This window comes from Pygocentrus nattereri, chromosome 29 (genome assembly GCF_015220715.1).
Source record: "Pygocentrus nattereri isolate fPygNat1 chromosome 29, fPygNat1.pri, whole genome shotgun sequence".
Taxonomy (NCBI): domain Eukaryota; kingdom Metazoa; phylum Chordata; class Actinopteri; order Characiformes; family Serrasalmidae; genus Pygocentrus; species Pygocentrus nattereri.
The window spans coordinates 20,088,152-20,106,889 of NC_051239.1; the positions used below are offsets into that span (position 1 = coordinate 20,088,152).

General features: G+C 41.4%; 1 protein-coding gene across 5 annotated transcripts in view; it reads left to right on the forward strand.

Annotated features, from left to right (window-relative positions):
• The first annotated feature begins 1,762 nt into the window (after positions 1-1,762).
• Positions 1,763-18,738, forward strand: part of LOC108412532 (cyclin-dependent kinase 16) — a 36,462-nt gene continuing 19,486 nt past the window's right edge. For 2 of the 5 annotated variants that reach the window (XM_017684593.2, XM_037536143.1), the window contains exons 1-5: positions 1,763-2,543; positions 6,242-6,394; positions 11,279-11,425; positions 15,284-15,417; positions 17,559-17,684. In XM_017684593.2, the coding sequence (XP_017540082.1) occupies positions 6,265-6,394; positions 11,279-11,425; positions 15,284-15,417; positions 17,559-17,684 (537 nt within the window). In that variant the 5' untranslated portion in view covers positions 1,763-2,543; positions 6,242-6,264. Of the gene's footprint in view, positions 2,678-6,241; positions 6,395-11,278; positions 11,426-15,283; positions 15,418-17,558; positions 17,685-18,738 lie in introns of all 5 variants that reach the window. The other 3 variants (XM_037536144.1, XM_037536146.1, XM_017684592.2) reach the window with 2 other exon arrangements.

The window sequence follows — 18,738 nt, forward strand, 5'->3', positions numbered from 1 at the left end:
TAATCACACAATACCAAATAATGACAAAGTGAAAAAAGTTTGAATGTTTTGCAAATTTATAAAAAAAAAAAAAAAAATCCACAAGTATTCATCGCCTTTGCTCAATACTTTGTTGAAGCACCTTTGGCAGCAATTACAGCCTCAGGTCTTTTTGAGTATGATGCTACAAGCTTGGCACCTATTTTCGGTACGTTTCTCCCATTCTTCCTTGCAGAACCTCTCAAGCTCAGGTTGGACAGGGAGCGTCGGTGCACAGCCATTTTCAGATCTCTCCAGAAAGGTTCAATCGGATTCAAGTCTGGACTCTGGCAGGGCCGCTCAAGAACATTCAGAGTTATCCTGAAGCCACTCCTTTGTTATCTTGGCTGTGTGCTTAGGGTCGTTGTCCTGTTGGAAGATGAACCTTTGCCCCAGTCTGAGGTCCAGAGCGCTCTGGAGCAGGTTTTCTTCAAGGATGTCTCTGTACATTGCTGCATTCATCTTTCCCTCAACCCTGAATAGCCTCATTTCCTTCTGCTGAAAAACAACCCCACAGCATGATGCTGCCACCACCATGCTTCACTGTAGGGATGGTATTGGCCAGGTGATGAGTGATGCCTGGTTTCCTCCAGACATGACGCTTGGCATTCAGGCCAGAGAGTTCAATCTTTGTTTCATCAGACCAGAGAAGTTTGTTTCTCAGGGTCTGAGAGTCCTCCAGGTGTCTTTTGGCAAGCTCCAAGCAGGCTGTCTTGTGCCTTTTACTGAGGAGTGGCTTCCATCTGGGCCATTCTACCATACAGGCCTGATTGGTGGAGTGCTGCAGAAATGGTTGTCCTTCTGGAATCTTCTCCTCTCTCCACAGAGCAATGCTGAAGCTCTGTCAGAGTGACCCTTGGGTTGTCGGTCACCTCCCTGACTAAGGCCCTTCTACCCCAATCACTCAGATTGGCCCGGCGACCAGCTCTAGGAAGACTCCTGGTGGTTCCAAACTTCTTCCATTCACGATAATGGAGGCCACTGTGCTCATTGGGACCTTCAATGCTGCAGAAACGTTCCTGTACCCTTCCCCAGATCTATGCCTCGATACAACCTGTCTCTGAGGTCTACAGACAATTCCTTGGACTTCATGGCTTGGGTTGTGCTCTGACATGTACTGCCAACTATGGGACCATAGACAGCCTTTCCAAATCATGTCCAATCAACTGGATTTACCACAGGTGGACTCCAATCAAGTTGTCAAAACAACTGAAGGATGACCAGTGGAAACAGGAGGCACCTGACCTCAATTTTTAAGTGTCATGGCAAAGGCTGTGAATACATATGTACATGTGATTTTTTTTTTTGTTTGTTTGCAAAACATTCAAACAAACTTTTTTCACTTTATCATTATGGGGTATTGCGTGTAGAATTTTGAGGGCAAAAAAATGAATTTAATCCATTTTGGAATAAAGCTATAACATAACAAAATGTGGAAACAGCGAAGCGCTGTCACTGCATACTAGACTATAATGCAGAGTACAGTACTGACACTAACATCATTCACACATGAGCCTGTATGATCACATACACACAGAGGCAAACATGAGAGACATGCTTTGACTTATTTCACTCCACTAAACAGTGAGCCAGTTTATCTGGCAGCTTGTTTATTGCAAAGGCATTCACATTGTGTAGAACCCACAAGGAACAAGAGGTAGTATTGGTCAGTATCTGTGTTAGTATAGCCATATTGGCCTTAGTTTCACTTGGTACTGGGTGGAAAAGGAAATTCGTGGTGTCCTACTCGGCCACATGGGGCATCCTTTCTAACTGACTCTCGCCTGTATTGCCAGCGCAACTATAGATGAAAGCCCCCAATGCAAATGCCTGCACACACACAGTGAGTGCTCCAATAAGACAATGACCCAAATGCAGTGGGGGATGGGGGTCATGATCCAGCGCTGGAGAAGTACATCTCCCAATTTAAATCACTGAAGTGCGCAGTTCACTTGCCAAAACCCTCGGCACAAACAAGAGCAGAAAACAGCTGGAGGGCAGCAGGAAACAGTGGGATTTTACATCTAAGCCAGTTTAGACTGTATTTCTGTTCATTTGTGCAGCGCTAGTATTTCGAGCTGATTTAAAATGATCCAGGGTGAGGGAGAAATCCCATGCAAGTACAAAAAAATAGCACATACTGTAGTATTTAGATCATATTTGTGTCTTTAACCCGTCACGACAAAAACAAACTGATTCCGGCGCTTCCCTTTCGGACGCCACGCGTCTCCCAGCGCTGCGGTGTTTTCCGGGACGGCTGATTCCGCTCTGCTCGGTAAGTTGTTCGGGCATCGCGCTCGGTCCTGGGCGAGGATGTGCTCCTAACTGCTGGTGAGCACCAAGTCTACGAGGGGTCTGAGTGACGACACTGGCTGAGAAACACGCCGTCCTGGCCCAGTTTCAGTGGCCCGCGTTCGCCGTGGCTTCGTGCAGACGGCGAAGTTTGACGCAGTGAGTTCAGTTCTGTCTCAGGACGCCGGGACACTGCAGCTGGAGCGGCGGCCCATATCCGGAACCCAGGACAGGTATGGCTGGGATGTGTTAGCTCTCGCTGGCTAATCGACCTTTAATTACGACACGGATTCGTCTTTTTTCCCGGACCCTCTGGACTCCATTCAGCCTTATTGTTCACTCTTGCTGTCCCGCTTTGCTCATGCCGGTAAACCTCAGCTGTACTGTTTTCTATTCGTTGTTCCTGCTGGGAAGTTCAGTGCTGCCAGACGGCGTGTGGTGAAGGGCACCGCCGTGTTTTGTTCCCGTTTTCTCGGTCGGTTTCCAGGCTCTGCTACACAAGACAAACTCAGCAGGACGGACTCGCAGTCCGACGCCGACCCTGCTGGCTAGTAATGGGCTTCCAAACTACTCCGCTGCTGCTGCTAGCCAACTTTAGCCACCTAGCTAACAACAACAAAGATGCTAACCTTAACGTCAGTTGGCACCGTGAGCCCAAACGGGTGGCTTCCACGACTAGTCAGGGGAAACCACTCGTCTGAATAAATAAGACTGGGTTTGTCGCTTTCTCAGCTGGCCTCGGTAGAGGGGTCCTGCGAAACTGGCTAGGTTAGGGTCTATCGTGTCAGAAACGAGGGTCCCCAGGTTAGTTAGGTTAGCTAGCAGGGTTCAGTGGCTAGGAGCCTTCACTAGTTTGTTAGGCGAAGTCTGGGGTTTATCGGGGAAAGCCGAGGTTAAATGTTAAGGGGAAAGTCGCTTCCACACAAACAGCAGTACATTATCCTGCTTTGTCCCTCCTGAACCACATCTCGGTAGGAAGGCGAAGCTTGGCTGGCCCAGAGTTGGACTGGCCGGCGCACATCAGCCATGGTGCAGCAGTAGAGCCGAGGAAAGAGATGTGGCACAGCTTTAGTCAGCTGGATACTTCACGGGGATAAGAATTACCTTCAGTCCAGCTGCCAGTGGAGAAGCCAAGACTAGTGTAGAGCACTAAGTACCCAAATACTGTCTGACATTTGTCCCATACTTAAAATGGATTGTTTATTGTGTTAGGAAGCAAAGTGTCAAGTGACCTTTATTTACAGCAGACCGCTCCAGGTCATTTCTTTAAGGCAAAGTCTTATTTTTATTATTATTATTATTATTATTTTTTATTTTTATTTTAAGGCCGATCATTATCGTTTGAACAGCTTCTTTGTAGACTTGTGCAGGTTTGCGTCCAAAATTTCCGAGTTCATGACACCAACAGTGAGCGCCAGCTCACAGACAGGTCTGCTCTTCTCCTCTCCAGGCTCTCCTCACACTGAGCCTCCCATCAGCTTGATGTTGTGCTGCAAGTGTTTTTCTCTGAAACACGTTTCATTTGGTTAAGCGCTGCATGGAGTGACCTGGAGAACTTTAATGAAGTTCACCAGTGGTCCTTCTGTGGCCACTGTGCTGGAAATGAAAGGGTGTAGCGGTGAATTGAGGGGCGTGTTATTGATTATGATAGTGAAATGAAGTTAAGGATATTCTGCGATCAGGACACTCATGTGCTCATACGATGTACGAGAAAGCTAAACACACCACTCAGGGTTTAAATGAATGTGTTCATGTTGCAGATATAAGGAAAAAGATTTGAATATGAAACTTGGGAAATATAATATTGCAAAGAAGAAAGTTTAGATTAGTCCAGACTGATGAATAAAGCTGTTCCAACATGACTAAGCATTGCGATTGATGTTATAATAACATTACTGTAATTAGTAATTAATAAAGAGAATGACTCTTTATTTGGAAATCGGTGATCAAAGGCAGATAGAAATAAGAAATGCTGTAAACGGACGACTAAAATACTCGAATAACTAATTTATTTCACAAGTAGTTGAACTAGTCAGGAAAACAAATATACATTATAATCTGTTATAAAATCACAAACTTATTATATAATTATATATTATATATATATAATAAGAAGCATCTATCTGCTTCTAGTTTGTATTGGGTAAAATAACAACTACAACAATGATCAACTTGGTTTGTGTAGCAAGTTTCGCACATTTAAAGTGCAGCTCAGAAGTGCTTTACAGGGAGAAATGGGAATGAAAGCCATCATAAGCTGAAGAAGAAAATAGAGGCAAAAAAAAGCATCGAATAAAATGAAAAAGAAATAACAATTCTATAAATAAATAATTCTAAAAAATAATAATAACAAAATGGATACAACGTGGTGTTATGTCTAGGAAACAAACGTTAAAAAAATCTATAAAAATAAACTAAAATGAATCATTTTCCAGACTCTGAAGAAATAGTTTTACTTTCTATGTTACAGTTCACAGCAGGGCCAGCTGTTTCAGGGCACTAAGCACTGTAAAATTAGAGGCTAACTAATAAAAATGACTACCACAAACAGTCTAACTTACGTACACGTACAACAGGCGTATTGTGTATTGCTGTAGATTGGATGCTTTCAAATAAGGTACAATTTAAATGGCAGATAACCTTCTCCACTACTTCTTGTTGGCCAACCACATGCCAAAACAAATGGCATAAGATTAACACCACAAAAAAAAAAACATACCATTATCTTTAAGCTTTTTGTCATCTTTTTCCTCCCTGTTTTTAGCTTAAGACATGCGCATTCTTTATTGAAACATGATTAACCAGTTGTTTTTCCCCTCACTCGAGCATCACAACTTAATGGTGCAGTAATAACCCAGAAGGTGTTAGGGGACACCCTGGCAGTCATGGGGCCCTAAGCAGCTGCTTATGTCACTTATTAGGTAAAGCCAATTCTGGTCCTTTAGTCATCTTGGGTCAACCATCCAGAGCAATGGACAGTGTAGAAAAGAGGTGAGGAAGAGGGTGCAGGCAGGATGGAGTGGGTGGAGACGGGTGTCAGGGCTGATGTGTGACAGAAGGACAGCAGCAAGAGTGAAAGGGAAGGTTTACAAGACAGCAGTGCGTCCTGCTATGATGTTTGGTTTGGAGACTGTGGCTCTGTCTAAAAGACAGGAGGCTGAGCTGGAGGTGGCGGAGATGAAGATGCTGAGATTTTCGTTGGGAGTGACCAGGATGGACAAGATCAGAAATGAGCAGATCAGAGGGACAGTGAAGGTGGAGCAGTTTGGAGATAAAGCCAGAGAGGCCAGGTTGAGATGGTTTGGACATGTGTTGAGGAGGAATAGTGGATACATTGGGCAAAGAATGTTGGAGATGGAGCTGCCGGGTAGAAGGAGAAGAGGTAGACCTCAGAGAAGGTTTATGGATGCAGTGAAGGTGGACATGGAGATGGTTGGTGTGAAAGTAGAGGAGGCAGTGGATAGGGCAAGATGGAGGCAGATGATCCGCTGGGCGACCCCTAAAGGGAGCAGCCGAAAGAAGAAGAATAAGAAGCAGAAGAAGAAGAAGAAGAAGATGACTGGTCCTTTAGTAATAATTTGAACTTGGGTTCTTCTGCTCACAATGTATTTGAGAGAAAGTGCAGTCCTACTGAGAAATGTAGTGTGTTTATGTTCGCTTATTTGCAAAAGCCTTAGTTAATGGTGCACGTCAGTGTTACATGTTTAAATATGACCAATAACTAGATAAACAGCTCATTGCACCGTTTTATTGCTGTAGCTGGGAATGTTCTCAAGTGTGGTGCTACAGGGTTCGAGCCCTCTGGTCCAGTATTATGACCAGCCGTCAAAGGTTCTAATCACTACATTAAAGTTTTGTTAAAATCGCTCGCCGAGGGGAGGTGTTAAGTTGAGGTGTTGCTTGTAGAATTGAGCTATGATTGTCGTTGCAGGCCCTCGAATGAAGTGAGCTCTGATGGACCGGATGAAAATTATTAAGAGACGTTTGTCTATGAGCCTGCGCAGTGCTCGACCAGTGGACGAGAACCTGTCCGAGCTCACAGAGCATGCAGCGCCAGACGAGGCCCCAGCATCACAGGAGAATGGTGAGAAAACAAATTCATCTGATTATGTCGTTATTAGGTAATAACTAACTACTGCATTGGTGGTAACGCGACATGACAATGATGGTCTCAGTTATCTTGCTCAGTATTTATTCAGCTAATTCAGGAAAGAGTCTCTTTATGATCTTTGATCATTTCATATAAACAGAAAACAGATTGTCTGTATACCTTCAAATGTAGAAATCTTTGAATCAGACATAAGATCCCTTATCACACTGAGTATATCTTTTAAATGCTAAATATAAACAAAATTAGACATACGTTTTTAAAAAAGTGCCACTATAATATGCAACCAAGTAGAAAAGATGCTTACAATGATAACAGATTTTCAGCATATTAGTTGATGCTCTAGAGTCAATAAAAATTGATATCTTGAACTTGAACTATCCAACTAAGTCAACTTTTGCCAGTATGACAGCTGATTTGTTTAACGAATTGGGAAGCCAAAATTCGTCATCATGATTGAAATACAGTTAATTATGCAGCCCTAATTGGTTTTGTGCTGGCTTTTGCCAAAATCAAGTAGCTCAGAGAACATTCTTATACATAGCTTATCAAATGCATGCAGCCCAAAATAAGTGTGAATCACTGTTATTCATATCGTGGTAGTGGAATTTTTGTGAATATTTTAGAATGATTTGAAATTCTGCATTAATGTGACCTAAATGTGATTAGAGGTTCATCTAAATCACAAAAAAAAGAAGGTGAACCAGGTGAAACAGATAACAAACACAATGGCACAGTTTTTCATTCATTTAGTGAAGAAAGGGATCCAACATTAAATGTCTTTGTTTGAAAATGGATTTGTATGGATTTTAATAACTAGCTTGCCCTCCTTGAACAGCAATGACGTCAACCAAATGTCTGTCGAGGAGTCTTGTACATTGGCTTGGAGAAATGGTAGCCAGTTCTTTCTGATAGAACTGCTTCAACTCAATGATGTTGGTGGGCTTTCTTGCTCGAGTTCCATTATTCAGGCTCTACCACAACATTTTTACTGGCTTTTGATGTGAAATTTCATTGGCTTTAGCAGTTCTTTGGTAGACTGACTTGTGTGTCAAGGGGTATTATGTTTCTGCAAGACCCTTTAGCTTTAGTGCACACATGGAACCCCCGATGTTCTCTGTTGATACAATACATCATTCATAATACCATCATTAATGATTAGCTGTCCCATGGCAGTAAAAAGCCCCATACAGCCACCACTTTGTTTCGTAGTTGGGATGTGGTTCTTAAGGTGGAATGCAGTTGTTTGTGGTGGTTTGTGCCAAACATAAACCATAAAGTTTCTTACTCCACAGTACAATTCTCCTGCACACTTTAAACTGGCAAACATGTTCTTCATGAAGAGTATTTTAGTTCCTCTTTGCGTTCCTCACGTACACACTGTTGGTGTTCAGTGATCTCGTGGAATGTTCTTCACCTTACACAGTGATCTTTGTTGGACAACCACTCCTGGAGAGGATAAGAATGATGTTTGTACATTTTACCCTTTTGAACATCTGCCTGACAGAACATCTGCAGACAGAAGTCCAGACTCTTGAGAAATTGTTTTGCGACCTCTTCCAGAAGGATTAGCATTGACCGGTGTGACAGAGGCGTTGCGTGCACTCACAAATGTACGTGACAATGACCAAACTGTGCTGGTGAAGACTCCAGTTGATCTTTAACAGGACCAGGCTATCCCACGTCATACCTGATTGCTATTCAAACCTTTTCCAAAGCAAACATCGAATGAAAAAGTATGTAATTGTGTGTTATTTGTTTAATTTGTATATTTTTTTACCCTGGGATGAAGATCTGATCACATTTTAACGGTTTAACGGAGTGTAACGATACACTCCGCCTATGATTCAGTTTGATTCACAAGGTCAAATTTATGCAGAAAAAGGGTTTACAGCACAACTTTCTAGCACCACTGTACATGGCTAAAGCACTTTCAGTACCTGGTTTATTCTAGTAAATTCTAGGTGTATTTTTCCTTCCACAGCATCTAGAAGTATATGGATTGTCTGACCATATAAACGAATCCTCATACTTGAAAGCATCAGTTTTGGCTCTCAAAATCCCAAAATAAAAGGGTGACAACAAATTGGCTGTAGTAACAGACCTCAAGGAGGTCTCCAAAAATTCATTCATTGAAATAATTTTTTTCTTTAACCAGAGTATTTATTTCAAAGTTGTGGTACCAGTTATGAGAGATGAGTGAGAACAGGGCCGCTGATATTTGATAGTAGCTTTGCTTCGGACAAATTAAAAGTATGTTATTGTACAGACACTTTCACATGACTTTAAATGGTACAAGCACAAAAGATAAACTGTGGCTTAAGTTTTTATGGGATTTGGAGGGGTGGAGGGTTCACGCTACGTGTGGAAGACGTTTTTTTTGTTTTTGCCACAAATGTAGAATTTCCTCAGAGCAAGCCAAAAGACATTTTATCAGTTTTAAGTACAATTCCTAAATATAAAAATACAAAATCTTCATAAAGTCACAGAGACTTTCCGTTCTTTACAAAGAAAAAAGGATAAATGGCTCATTAACACATGGACAGTTGGTCTTTGTTGTGTTAGCCTCTTATGTTTACTTTGCCACCCATTTCCTGGGTCACAGACTCCTAGTAAATGGTGTTTAGAAATGCCATTTAAAAGGACTTTTAAACCACAAAATGAAATACTGACGAAATACTGAAAATATTTATTGTCCATCCTGTAGAGGTAAAAGGTGACTCGCTCAGGTGATTCTGTGAGGCAAGATCTGTGGCACTGAAATTGTGAATGACAAAATTCATACAAGTGCCAAATATTAGTACTCACCGCAGATTTTTAGGCTAATTACTAAAGGGAAACCAGAAAATGTATATCATTGGAAGTCTATGTAGCACCCTATGACACTCAACGCTGATTTTATCCAATACTCAATGTTAAACTCTCAATGTGACTTAATCACAACACTTTTTCAGATGTCATGTAATTTCATGAATGATATTATGCAACCCAAAAGAAAAGTATGTGTAAAAGCTCATTTAAAGGAGAATTTCACCAACTTTCCTACATGTCCACATTATTAAATGTTTAAGATGTAAACAAAACAAATTGCTCAATCTACAGAAACTTACTAAGTCAGAATTGTTCTCAGCAATGTTTACAGTAACCAGACCTCTAAGGAATATAATACCTTGTACAAGGCATAATATAAAGGCTCCCTCACAGAAAGTTATTACGTGAAATGGTTACAAAGTAGCCTGAGACATTGTTTTAAAATATAAAACGTATTTAAAAAAAAAAAAAATCTATTCACATATGATAAATAATGTAAATAATGGTTTTATTAGCCAGTCATGTTCAATAAGGTGCATCTCTCCTAATCATAGTGCTGGGCGTGGATGGTCAACCTATATAAACTAGTGCTAACAGTTTTGCTTGATAGCATCAGTTTACTATACTATTTACTATATTATTGTACCATTATCAGCATCACATATAAAAACTCAGAGGTTGTAGGTTGACTTGTGGTTTTGGATTGTAAATTCTGAATATTACAGACATCCTGGAAGTGGATATTTCAGAATGTTTGTCTTACATATCGATGATTAAATGATGCAAATATTTTGAATGATCAGTGGAAATTCCTTTAAGACTGGTTTGGATTAAGTTACACTGAACGGAAAGTTGCAGATGACGCCACTTTTTAAATGCATACATGCGGAAAATTGGGATGAGGTTATTTTTGTACTATGACTAAACGTAATTTTACCATGAGGCAAAGCATTCATTGGATTTAATTAGCTCTGAGGTAGTTAAACTGTTTCAACCACAAATTGTACACGTAGGCTTTTAATGCTACATCTTTGACCTTGCCTGCCGCACTGTCTGTCTCTTTAACCCTTAGAAATCTAAATATGTTACTTATGTAATTAATAATATTTCCATTTGATTTGTATGATGTGCCAGTTGTACAGATACAGAGCTGTATCAGTGGTCAGGACCCCCACAGAATCAGCACAGATCAGGTATTATTTGGGTGGTGGATCATTCCCAGCACTGCAGTGTCACTGATGTGGCTTTGGTGGGTGTTGCACTGGCACAAGTAGATCAGACCAGCAGTGTTAGTGTCAGTGCTGGACTGAGAATAGTCCACCAACAACAATATTCATCCAACAACATCCTGTGGGCAGCGTCCTGTGACCACTGATGAAGGTCTACAAACTATGCTGCAACAGCTGAACTAACACGCCACCACCCTGTCAGTGTCACTAATGTGCTGAGATTGATCCACTGCCCAAAAAATACCTGCTCGGTGGTGGTCCTGTGGGGGTCCTGACCGTTGAAGAGCAGGGTGGAAGGGGGCTAACAAAGTATGCAGAAAAACAGATTCTATTCTTCTAGTCTTTTATTGTACAGCTACAAAGTCCACCTATAAGGTAGATGCACCTGTTTTTTTGTTGTTGTTGTTTTTTTTCTGCAGGACATCAGATTTTTCATTTTCTGGATTTTTCAAATTCCAAATATAATAAAATATCACCTGTTTATTAACACAAATATGACATTTGGTTTAAAGGGTAGAATGCAAACAGAATGTATTCTCTCTTGTTGTAAGCGAGAAATATCAATAGATAAAATTACACCTTGCTGTTGTAATTGGCAGCGATACCTGCGACTCCTAAGGGTTGAGTGAATATTTTCCCTTAAACTGTTTCTTTGTATGCGTATATTTTTTCCGTGTCTGTCTCTTTCTTTCCTTGGCATGTCTCCTTATTTGACCTTTCTGTACCTCTCTACCCAACTCTCGTACAGCTGCTTGTCTTTTACGTTTTTCATTCATCTCTCTCTCTCTCTCTTTCTGTCCCTCTCTCTCTCCTCTCTCAGAGCCCATGGTTTGCCCCGTGCCCCCTCCTGCATCACACAGTGCCCCTTCTTTCTTGAGACAGTATGCAGGGGGTTTGGGCCGCGGCGCGATCCGTAGAGATGGCCTGGACCGACCTTACCTCTCCCTTCACCGGACTGGTTCTCTCGGTGACTCTCTATCCCAATTATTTTCTTTCTCTCCTTATTTCTCTTTTGCTCGTGTCTGTGACTTTCGCTGTCTCTCCCTGGTTACTTCTTTTGTTCATGTAGTTCTATGCGCAAATGTCAGTGTACAGGAGCCCGGCAAGGGGTCATTTGAAAGCGACAGGTTAAATCTGTGATTATGTTGAAACAACTTTCAAAAAGTTCATTTAGTTAAATAATAATTTCGTGCTTCCGTCCATTCAGAGCAGAATATGGTTATTTTGCCATTTAAATTTCAATAAACTCACTGGAATCACTGCTAAAACTAAAAGTAGCTATGAATGTATACACAAAAGGATGCCTAGTTTAACTCATTTTGAGTTTTGATGAAAATGATGTTCACTTGCACTCTGGAAACTTATCACTATTAAAGCATAGAAACAGTACTTGATGAAGATTTATACGGGTCATTCCTAGCCCAACAAACTTTACTCGCTAAACCACTGATTAAATCCCACTGACTAGTTCTCATGTTTCTATCACTTTTAAAGCTAAAACACATACATTACATGCAGATACATCGCTTACAACTTCTGTTTCAGTTTAATATTTAAGGTTCTGTTTATAATTTTTGTTTGCCGCCACTGCAGATTCGGTTTTGGTTTATTAAAATCATAAAGGAAAAACTGAAGAACGTTGCAAAGATCAGAGGTCCTTGTGTTTTCTGTGAGCACGCTGTAGCATAAATAATTGCTGCAAAGCCCACACATGCGTTGTATTTATTTATTTATTTGTTTGTTTATTGTATGGGGCTTGTCCCCGTGATTGAGTGTTGCAATGGCGAGAAAATAAAAATAATAGCTGTAGTGGTGTGAAAAAACACTCACACATGTCAGTGATGCTCTAACACTGATTTAAATCATTTTACTGAGAACTGTAATTTAATATGTGTGGATTTGATGGAACATTTGTGAATTTGAGATGTGCATTAAAACTATTACAACCCCAATTCCAGTGGAGTTGGGACGTTGTGTAAAACATAAATAAAAACAGAATACGATGATTTGCAAATCCTTTTCAACCTATAATCAACTGAATACACTACAAAGACGAGATATTTAATGTTCAAACGGATAAACTTTATTGTTTTTTGCAAATATTCACTCATTTTGAATTTGATGCCTGCAACACGTTCCAAAGAAGTTGGGACAGGGGCAACAAAAGACTGGGACAACACCTGTTTGGAACATTCCACAGGTGAATAGGTTAATTGGAAACAGGTGAGTGTCATGATTGGGTATAAAGGGAGCATCCCTGAAAGGCTCAGTCGTTCACAAGCAAGGACGGGCGAGGTTCACCACTTAGTGAACAACTGCGTGAGAAAATAGTCCAACAGTTTAAGAACAACGTTTCTCAACGTGCAACTGCAAGGAATTTAGGGATTTCATCATCTACAGTCCATAATATCATCAAGAGATTCAGAGAATCTGGAGAAATCTCTGCAGGTAAGCAGCAAGGCAGAAAACCAACACTGAATGCCCGTGACCTTCGACCCCTCAGACGGCACTGCATTAAAAACCCACATCATTCTGTAACGGATATTCCCACATGGGCTCAGGAACACTTCGGGAAAACCACTGTCAGTGAACTCAGTTCGTCGCTCCATCTACAAGTGCAAGTTAAAACTCTGCCATGCAAAGTGAAGCCACATATCAACACCACCCAGAAACGCCGCCGGCTTCTCTGGGCCGAGCTCATCTGAGATGGACTGACGCAGAGTGGAAAAGTGTCCTGTGGTCTGACGCGTCCACATTTCACACTGTTTCTGGAAATCATGGACGTCATGTCCTCCGGGCCAAAGAGGAAAAGGACTGTCCGGATTGTTTTCAGCGCAAAGTTCAAAAGCCAGCATCTCTGATGGTGTGGGGGGGTGTTAGTGGCCATGGGAGGGGTAACCTGCACATCTGTGAAGGCCCCATTAATGCTGAAAGGTACATACAGGTTTTGGAGCAACATCTGCTGCCATCCAAGCAGCGTCTTTTTCAGGGACGTCCTGCTTATTTCAGCAAGACGATGCCGAGCCACATTCTGCACGTGTTACAACAGCGTGGCTTCGTAGTAAAAGAGTGCGGGTACTAGACTGGCCTGCCTGCAGTCCAGACCGTCTCCCCTTGAAAGTGTGTGGCGCATTATGAAGCTCAAAATACGACAGCGGAGACCCCGGACTGCTGAGCAGCTGAAGCTGGACATCAAGCAGGAATGGGAAAGAATTCCACCTACAAAGCTTCAACAATCAGTGTCCTCAGGTCCCAAACGCTTATTGAGTGTTAAAAGGAAAGGTGATGTAACTCAGTGGGAAACACGCCCCTGTCCCAACTTCTTTGGAACGTGTTGCAGGCATCAAATTCAAAATGAGTGAATATTTGCAAAAAACAATAAAGTTTATCCGTTTGAACATTAAATATCTCGTCTTTGTAGTGTATTCAATTGAATACAGGTTGAAAAGGATTTGCAAATCATCGTATTCTGTTTTTATTTATGTTTTACACAACGTCCCAACTCCACTGGAATTGGGGTTTTAAACATGATTTTTTTTTTTTGCTAAAAAATCTATTAATAAATTCATTATTAAAACCTTTTAGTGATCAAATGAGATGAATCATAATAAATTCTTACATACTCTTACCTGAGCAGAATTGATACGCCCCCTTTCCTGTACAAATCACAAAAAAGTGGACGCAGGGGTGACCGTGTAGAAAGAAACCAACGCTAAGGCCACAGTATACTTGCTTTTAACTATGCGTACGCACGTGCTAGATGTTGCCTTGCACATCCTCTGAAATTAACATGAAATGTTAAAAGACAATGCCAGCCTAACAGTAGGGGAAGTATACCTCCGTATGATCGGCCTGTAGCAGACTGAACAAACCAGAAATAATGCTGCCAATGGCAGAAACGTTTGAAGAGAGGCTGATAGAGCTGGTCATCATCGTCATTGCTGCTGCTGTTTCCTTCATCTTCTCAATAAATTAAGTCAGCTCTTTGACTGTTGCTATGTTTGCTGTTGATCTGGTTGTGCAAAACCACACGCAGCTGTCAAAAGTTGCACTGACGATTGGGGATTTATCGGCCCCTGACTCCCCCCTTAGGGGGATAGGACTTTTATTCCTCTAGATAGACAGTAGCTACACGAATGAGTATAGTGCTGCTCACATAGCTGAAGTGTGCACATGCATATGCAAAATTAAAAGCGAGTATACAGTTGCCACAAACGTGTTTTTTGTCGTTTTGGACGTTATGAATAGGTTAAAGATATATATTCTGTTAACATTATGTTTAGAAGATTTGTAAATCACCACCTTTAACAGACATTCAAATAAATATCTATTAATTCAACTTAACTTTTCCACCTAACTCTGGCTCTGGTTCTATTCCTAATCTTAACCCTAATGCTGCTGTTAATCGGCTTTTCCTCAGATAGTTTGTTAAGGTGACTGATTATGCTTAGGGTCATAGTTTTGACTAGATTTAATCTATCCTGAAGCTTAGGCACCAGTGATCACATGCATAAAACAATGAATTTTGCCCAAAAAAAAATTGCTTAGGTGAGCTGTGTAAAATCCAAGTTGAAAGTTGATAAAATTCGTAATGGTAAATTGAATATTAGATTGAGTTTAAGATTCAGCACTTCAGGTTTCAACAATTGCATCACTGAAATATACAACTTAGAATTAGCACTTAAGCTTTTAGTTTAGGATACTTCAGAGGTTTTTTGCAGTTGACCACAGGTCACTGGTTAGAGCTAAATAAGTTAGGAAGTTTTAGTTATATTGAGATGTAAGGTGTCAGAAGTACACTAATACCTGTGTTTTGTGTGTTTAGGCATAGTACATGAGAATGTGAAGATGGGATCAGACGGAGAGAGTGATCAGGCTTCAGGAACCTCGTCCGATGAGGTTCAGAGTCCTGTCCGAGTCCGCATGCGTAACAACCATCCTCGGCGTATCTCCAATGAGGTAATGCAGAACCATCCCTGAATATGCTCGGGCCTGATAAATCTAGTATAAACTCACATGTACATAAACAAACACATAGACACCAGTATTTCCATTAATAGGAAGGTTGATGCTTTCTGTGATTGGTAGCAGTCAGTGATACATAAATATGTCCAAAACGATCAGACACCTCATCTAATTAGTGAATTTCTTTTTTTGAATTTCTAATTAGTCAATTACTGAAATACTTTAAGGCGGACTATTTGCTGCACAAACAGCTTAGATGGTCTCCATAGGAAGGCATTGCCTCAAGAATGAGGCACTCTTGAGCAGCTGCACATGTGCCTGAAGTGAGAATGCTCAAAGACAGGTGTCTGCTAGAGGGGTATGTAGTCCAACAGTATTGAGCAGTGGAACTCTCTTCAGCTACAACATATGGTGTAAAATCTTCTCAGAAGAGTAGTGGCTGTCGTTGCAGCAAGGAGGGTTAAAACTATCTATTAATACCCTTGATTCCAGAGGAAATGTTGGATGAGCTGGTGTCTGCAAACTTTTGGACATACAATGTACATGAAGTATCTCTTGTTCTGTAACAGAGCATTATTAATGCTTCACTTGGTGCTTTTCTTGCTTTAGTCTAAATTTCTATTAATCAGCCTAGACTTCAGTTGACTGCATTTAGTAGTTACTTTGTTGCGTCTTACACTATATTTCCAAAAGTATTCGGTCGTCTGGCTTCACACACATATGAACTTGAGTGACATCTCATTCTTAATCCATAGGGTTTAATATGATGTCGGCCCACCCTTTGCAGCTATAACAGCTTCAACTCGTCTGGGAAGGCTTTCCACAAGGGTTAGGAGTGTGTTTATGGGAATTTCTGACCGTTCTTCCAGAAGCGCATTTGTGAGGTCAGACACTGATGTTGGACGAGAAGGCCTGGCTCACAGTCTCCGCTCTAATTCATCCCAAAGGTGTTCTATCGGGTTGAGGTCAGGACTCTGAGGAGGCCAGTCAAGTTCTTCCACACCAAACTGGCTCATCCACGTCTTTATGGACCTGCTTTGTGCACTGGTGCTGTTCATGTTGGAGCAGGAAGGGGCCGTCCCCAAACTGTTCCCACAAAGTTGGGAGCGTGAAATTGTCCAAGATCTCTTGGTGCTGAAGCTTTAAGAGTTCCTTTCACTGGAAGTAAGGGGTCAGACCAGTACCGTTCTCCTGGCAACCACCAAACCCAGACTCGTCCATCGGATTGCCAGACGGAGAAGCGTGAATGGTCACTCCAGAGAACTCGTCTCCACTGCTCTAGAGTCCAGTGGCGGCGCTTTACACCACTGCATTCCACGCTTTGCATTGCGCTTGGTGATGTAAGGCTTGGATGCAGCTGCTCGGCCATGGAAACCCATTCCATGAAGCTCTCTACGCTGTTCTTGAGCTGATCTGAAGGCCACATGAAGTTTGGAGGTCTGTAGTGTTTGACTCTGCAGAAAGTCGGTGACCTCTGCACACTATGCCCCTCAGCATCCGCTGACCACGCTCTGTCATTTTACATGGCCGACCACTTCGTGGCTGAGTTGCTGTCGTTCAGTCACTTCCACTTTGTTATAATCCCACTGACAGTGGACTGTGGAATATTTAGTAGTGAGGAAATTTCACGACTGGACTTGCTGCACAGGTGGCGTCCGATCACGGTACCACGCTAGAATTCACTGAGCTCCTGAGAGCGACCCATTCTTTCACTAATGTCTGTAGAAGCAGTCTGCAGGCCTAGGGGCTCGGCTTTATACACCTGTGGCCGTGGAAGTGACTGGAACACCTGAATTCAATGATTTGGATGGGTGACTGAAAACTTTTGGAAATATAGTGTATGACCTGCATAACATTCTGAGCATATTTATAAACCACATTTATTCACTGAATAGCAGGTTTGTTGTGGAAAAAATGTTATTGCCTAAAATAACAGTCCAGAGAGTCTAAAGAAGTTTTCTGGTTTACTTCAAGATTGGATTGTAAAATGGAAAAATGTCCAAACGCAGCCATGATGAGCTACAGTTGGCGAATTTGATTTGTAGCCACGGGTACACTGTTTCATTGCTTTTGGTTGGGTGTATTGTTATGTCTTACCTTGTTCTCGGTCTCTCACATTCTTCTTTCTTCTGAAGGACATTAATAAACGCCTATCACTGCCAGTGGATATTCGCTTGCCAGAAGGATACCTGGAGAAGTTTGCTATGAACAGTCCTCCCTTCGACAAACCCTTGAGTCGGAGGTTACGGCGTGCTTCTCTGGTAACGCGTTTGGTCCTCTTTCTCTCTGTCTGTGTTTGTCTTACTTTCTCGCTCTCTTTCTCTTTTTGATTTTTATCTCTCTATCTGTTTTTGCACCGATGCACAGCCACTATCAGTTACTCAGCAAGCACAGACAGATTCAAATCATTGACACAAAGTCTGTCAGTTAACACCGGAGAACTTTTATCAAGAATCAAGAAATAATTTATTGTTATTGTGATCATTTTTGTTGACGTGATGCACAAAATGAGTATATCATAGACATCTCCCGATTTCTTGAGTCATCAAGATATTGACCCCTGGGCTGAAATTAGTGGGGCACTACCTAGCTAGCTTTTTTAGGTAGTCAGTGAATAGAGGTGGGCACCTCACCGCTATGAACACAGTGATTTTTTTCCAGTCAAGATAAAATATAGTAACAATACTTATCCCCAATGTAATTTTGTCCTTTAACTTGGGTAACATTTCACATTTGGCTGTGGAAATGTATTTTGGGAGTGAACAAATTGCTATGCGTTGCTATGTTGAGTTAAAATAACTAAATGAAATACAGTAGGTACCCTCCTCATCTGTCGCTGTGTGATTTTAGCAGACACTCTTATCCATAGCAATTTAATATGGTAGACAAATGCAGCGCTAGGGGTCTTGCTCATTTCCCCCTGAACATCTCAGATGGGCAGAGTAGGGGTGTCATCTGATTGCGTCACATCAAGGAAGAGTTGCAAGACTTTGGGAAACTCAACTATGCACGTAATGGGGAATTCCACTGATTTTTTAATTTTTATTTTAAATAATGAATTGTTTTGACATAAACAACGTCATTTTCAGTGGTGTGATAGGCAATGCAACACTGTAGAGAAACTCAGTTTTTACAGTGGTGCTCATAGGAACCAGAGGTTGCAAGGTTTACAATACAAATATAACTATTTTATTTATATAAAAAAATGACTAGTGCACATGCCCATGTCTTCTTAGGGTTAATTTGGATATTATGTACATATTCATAATGGTAAAATAGTAGTCAGCTCAGAAGACACTTCTGAGGGCAAAACTA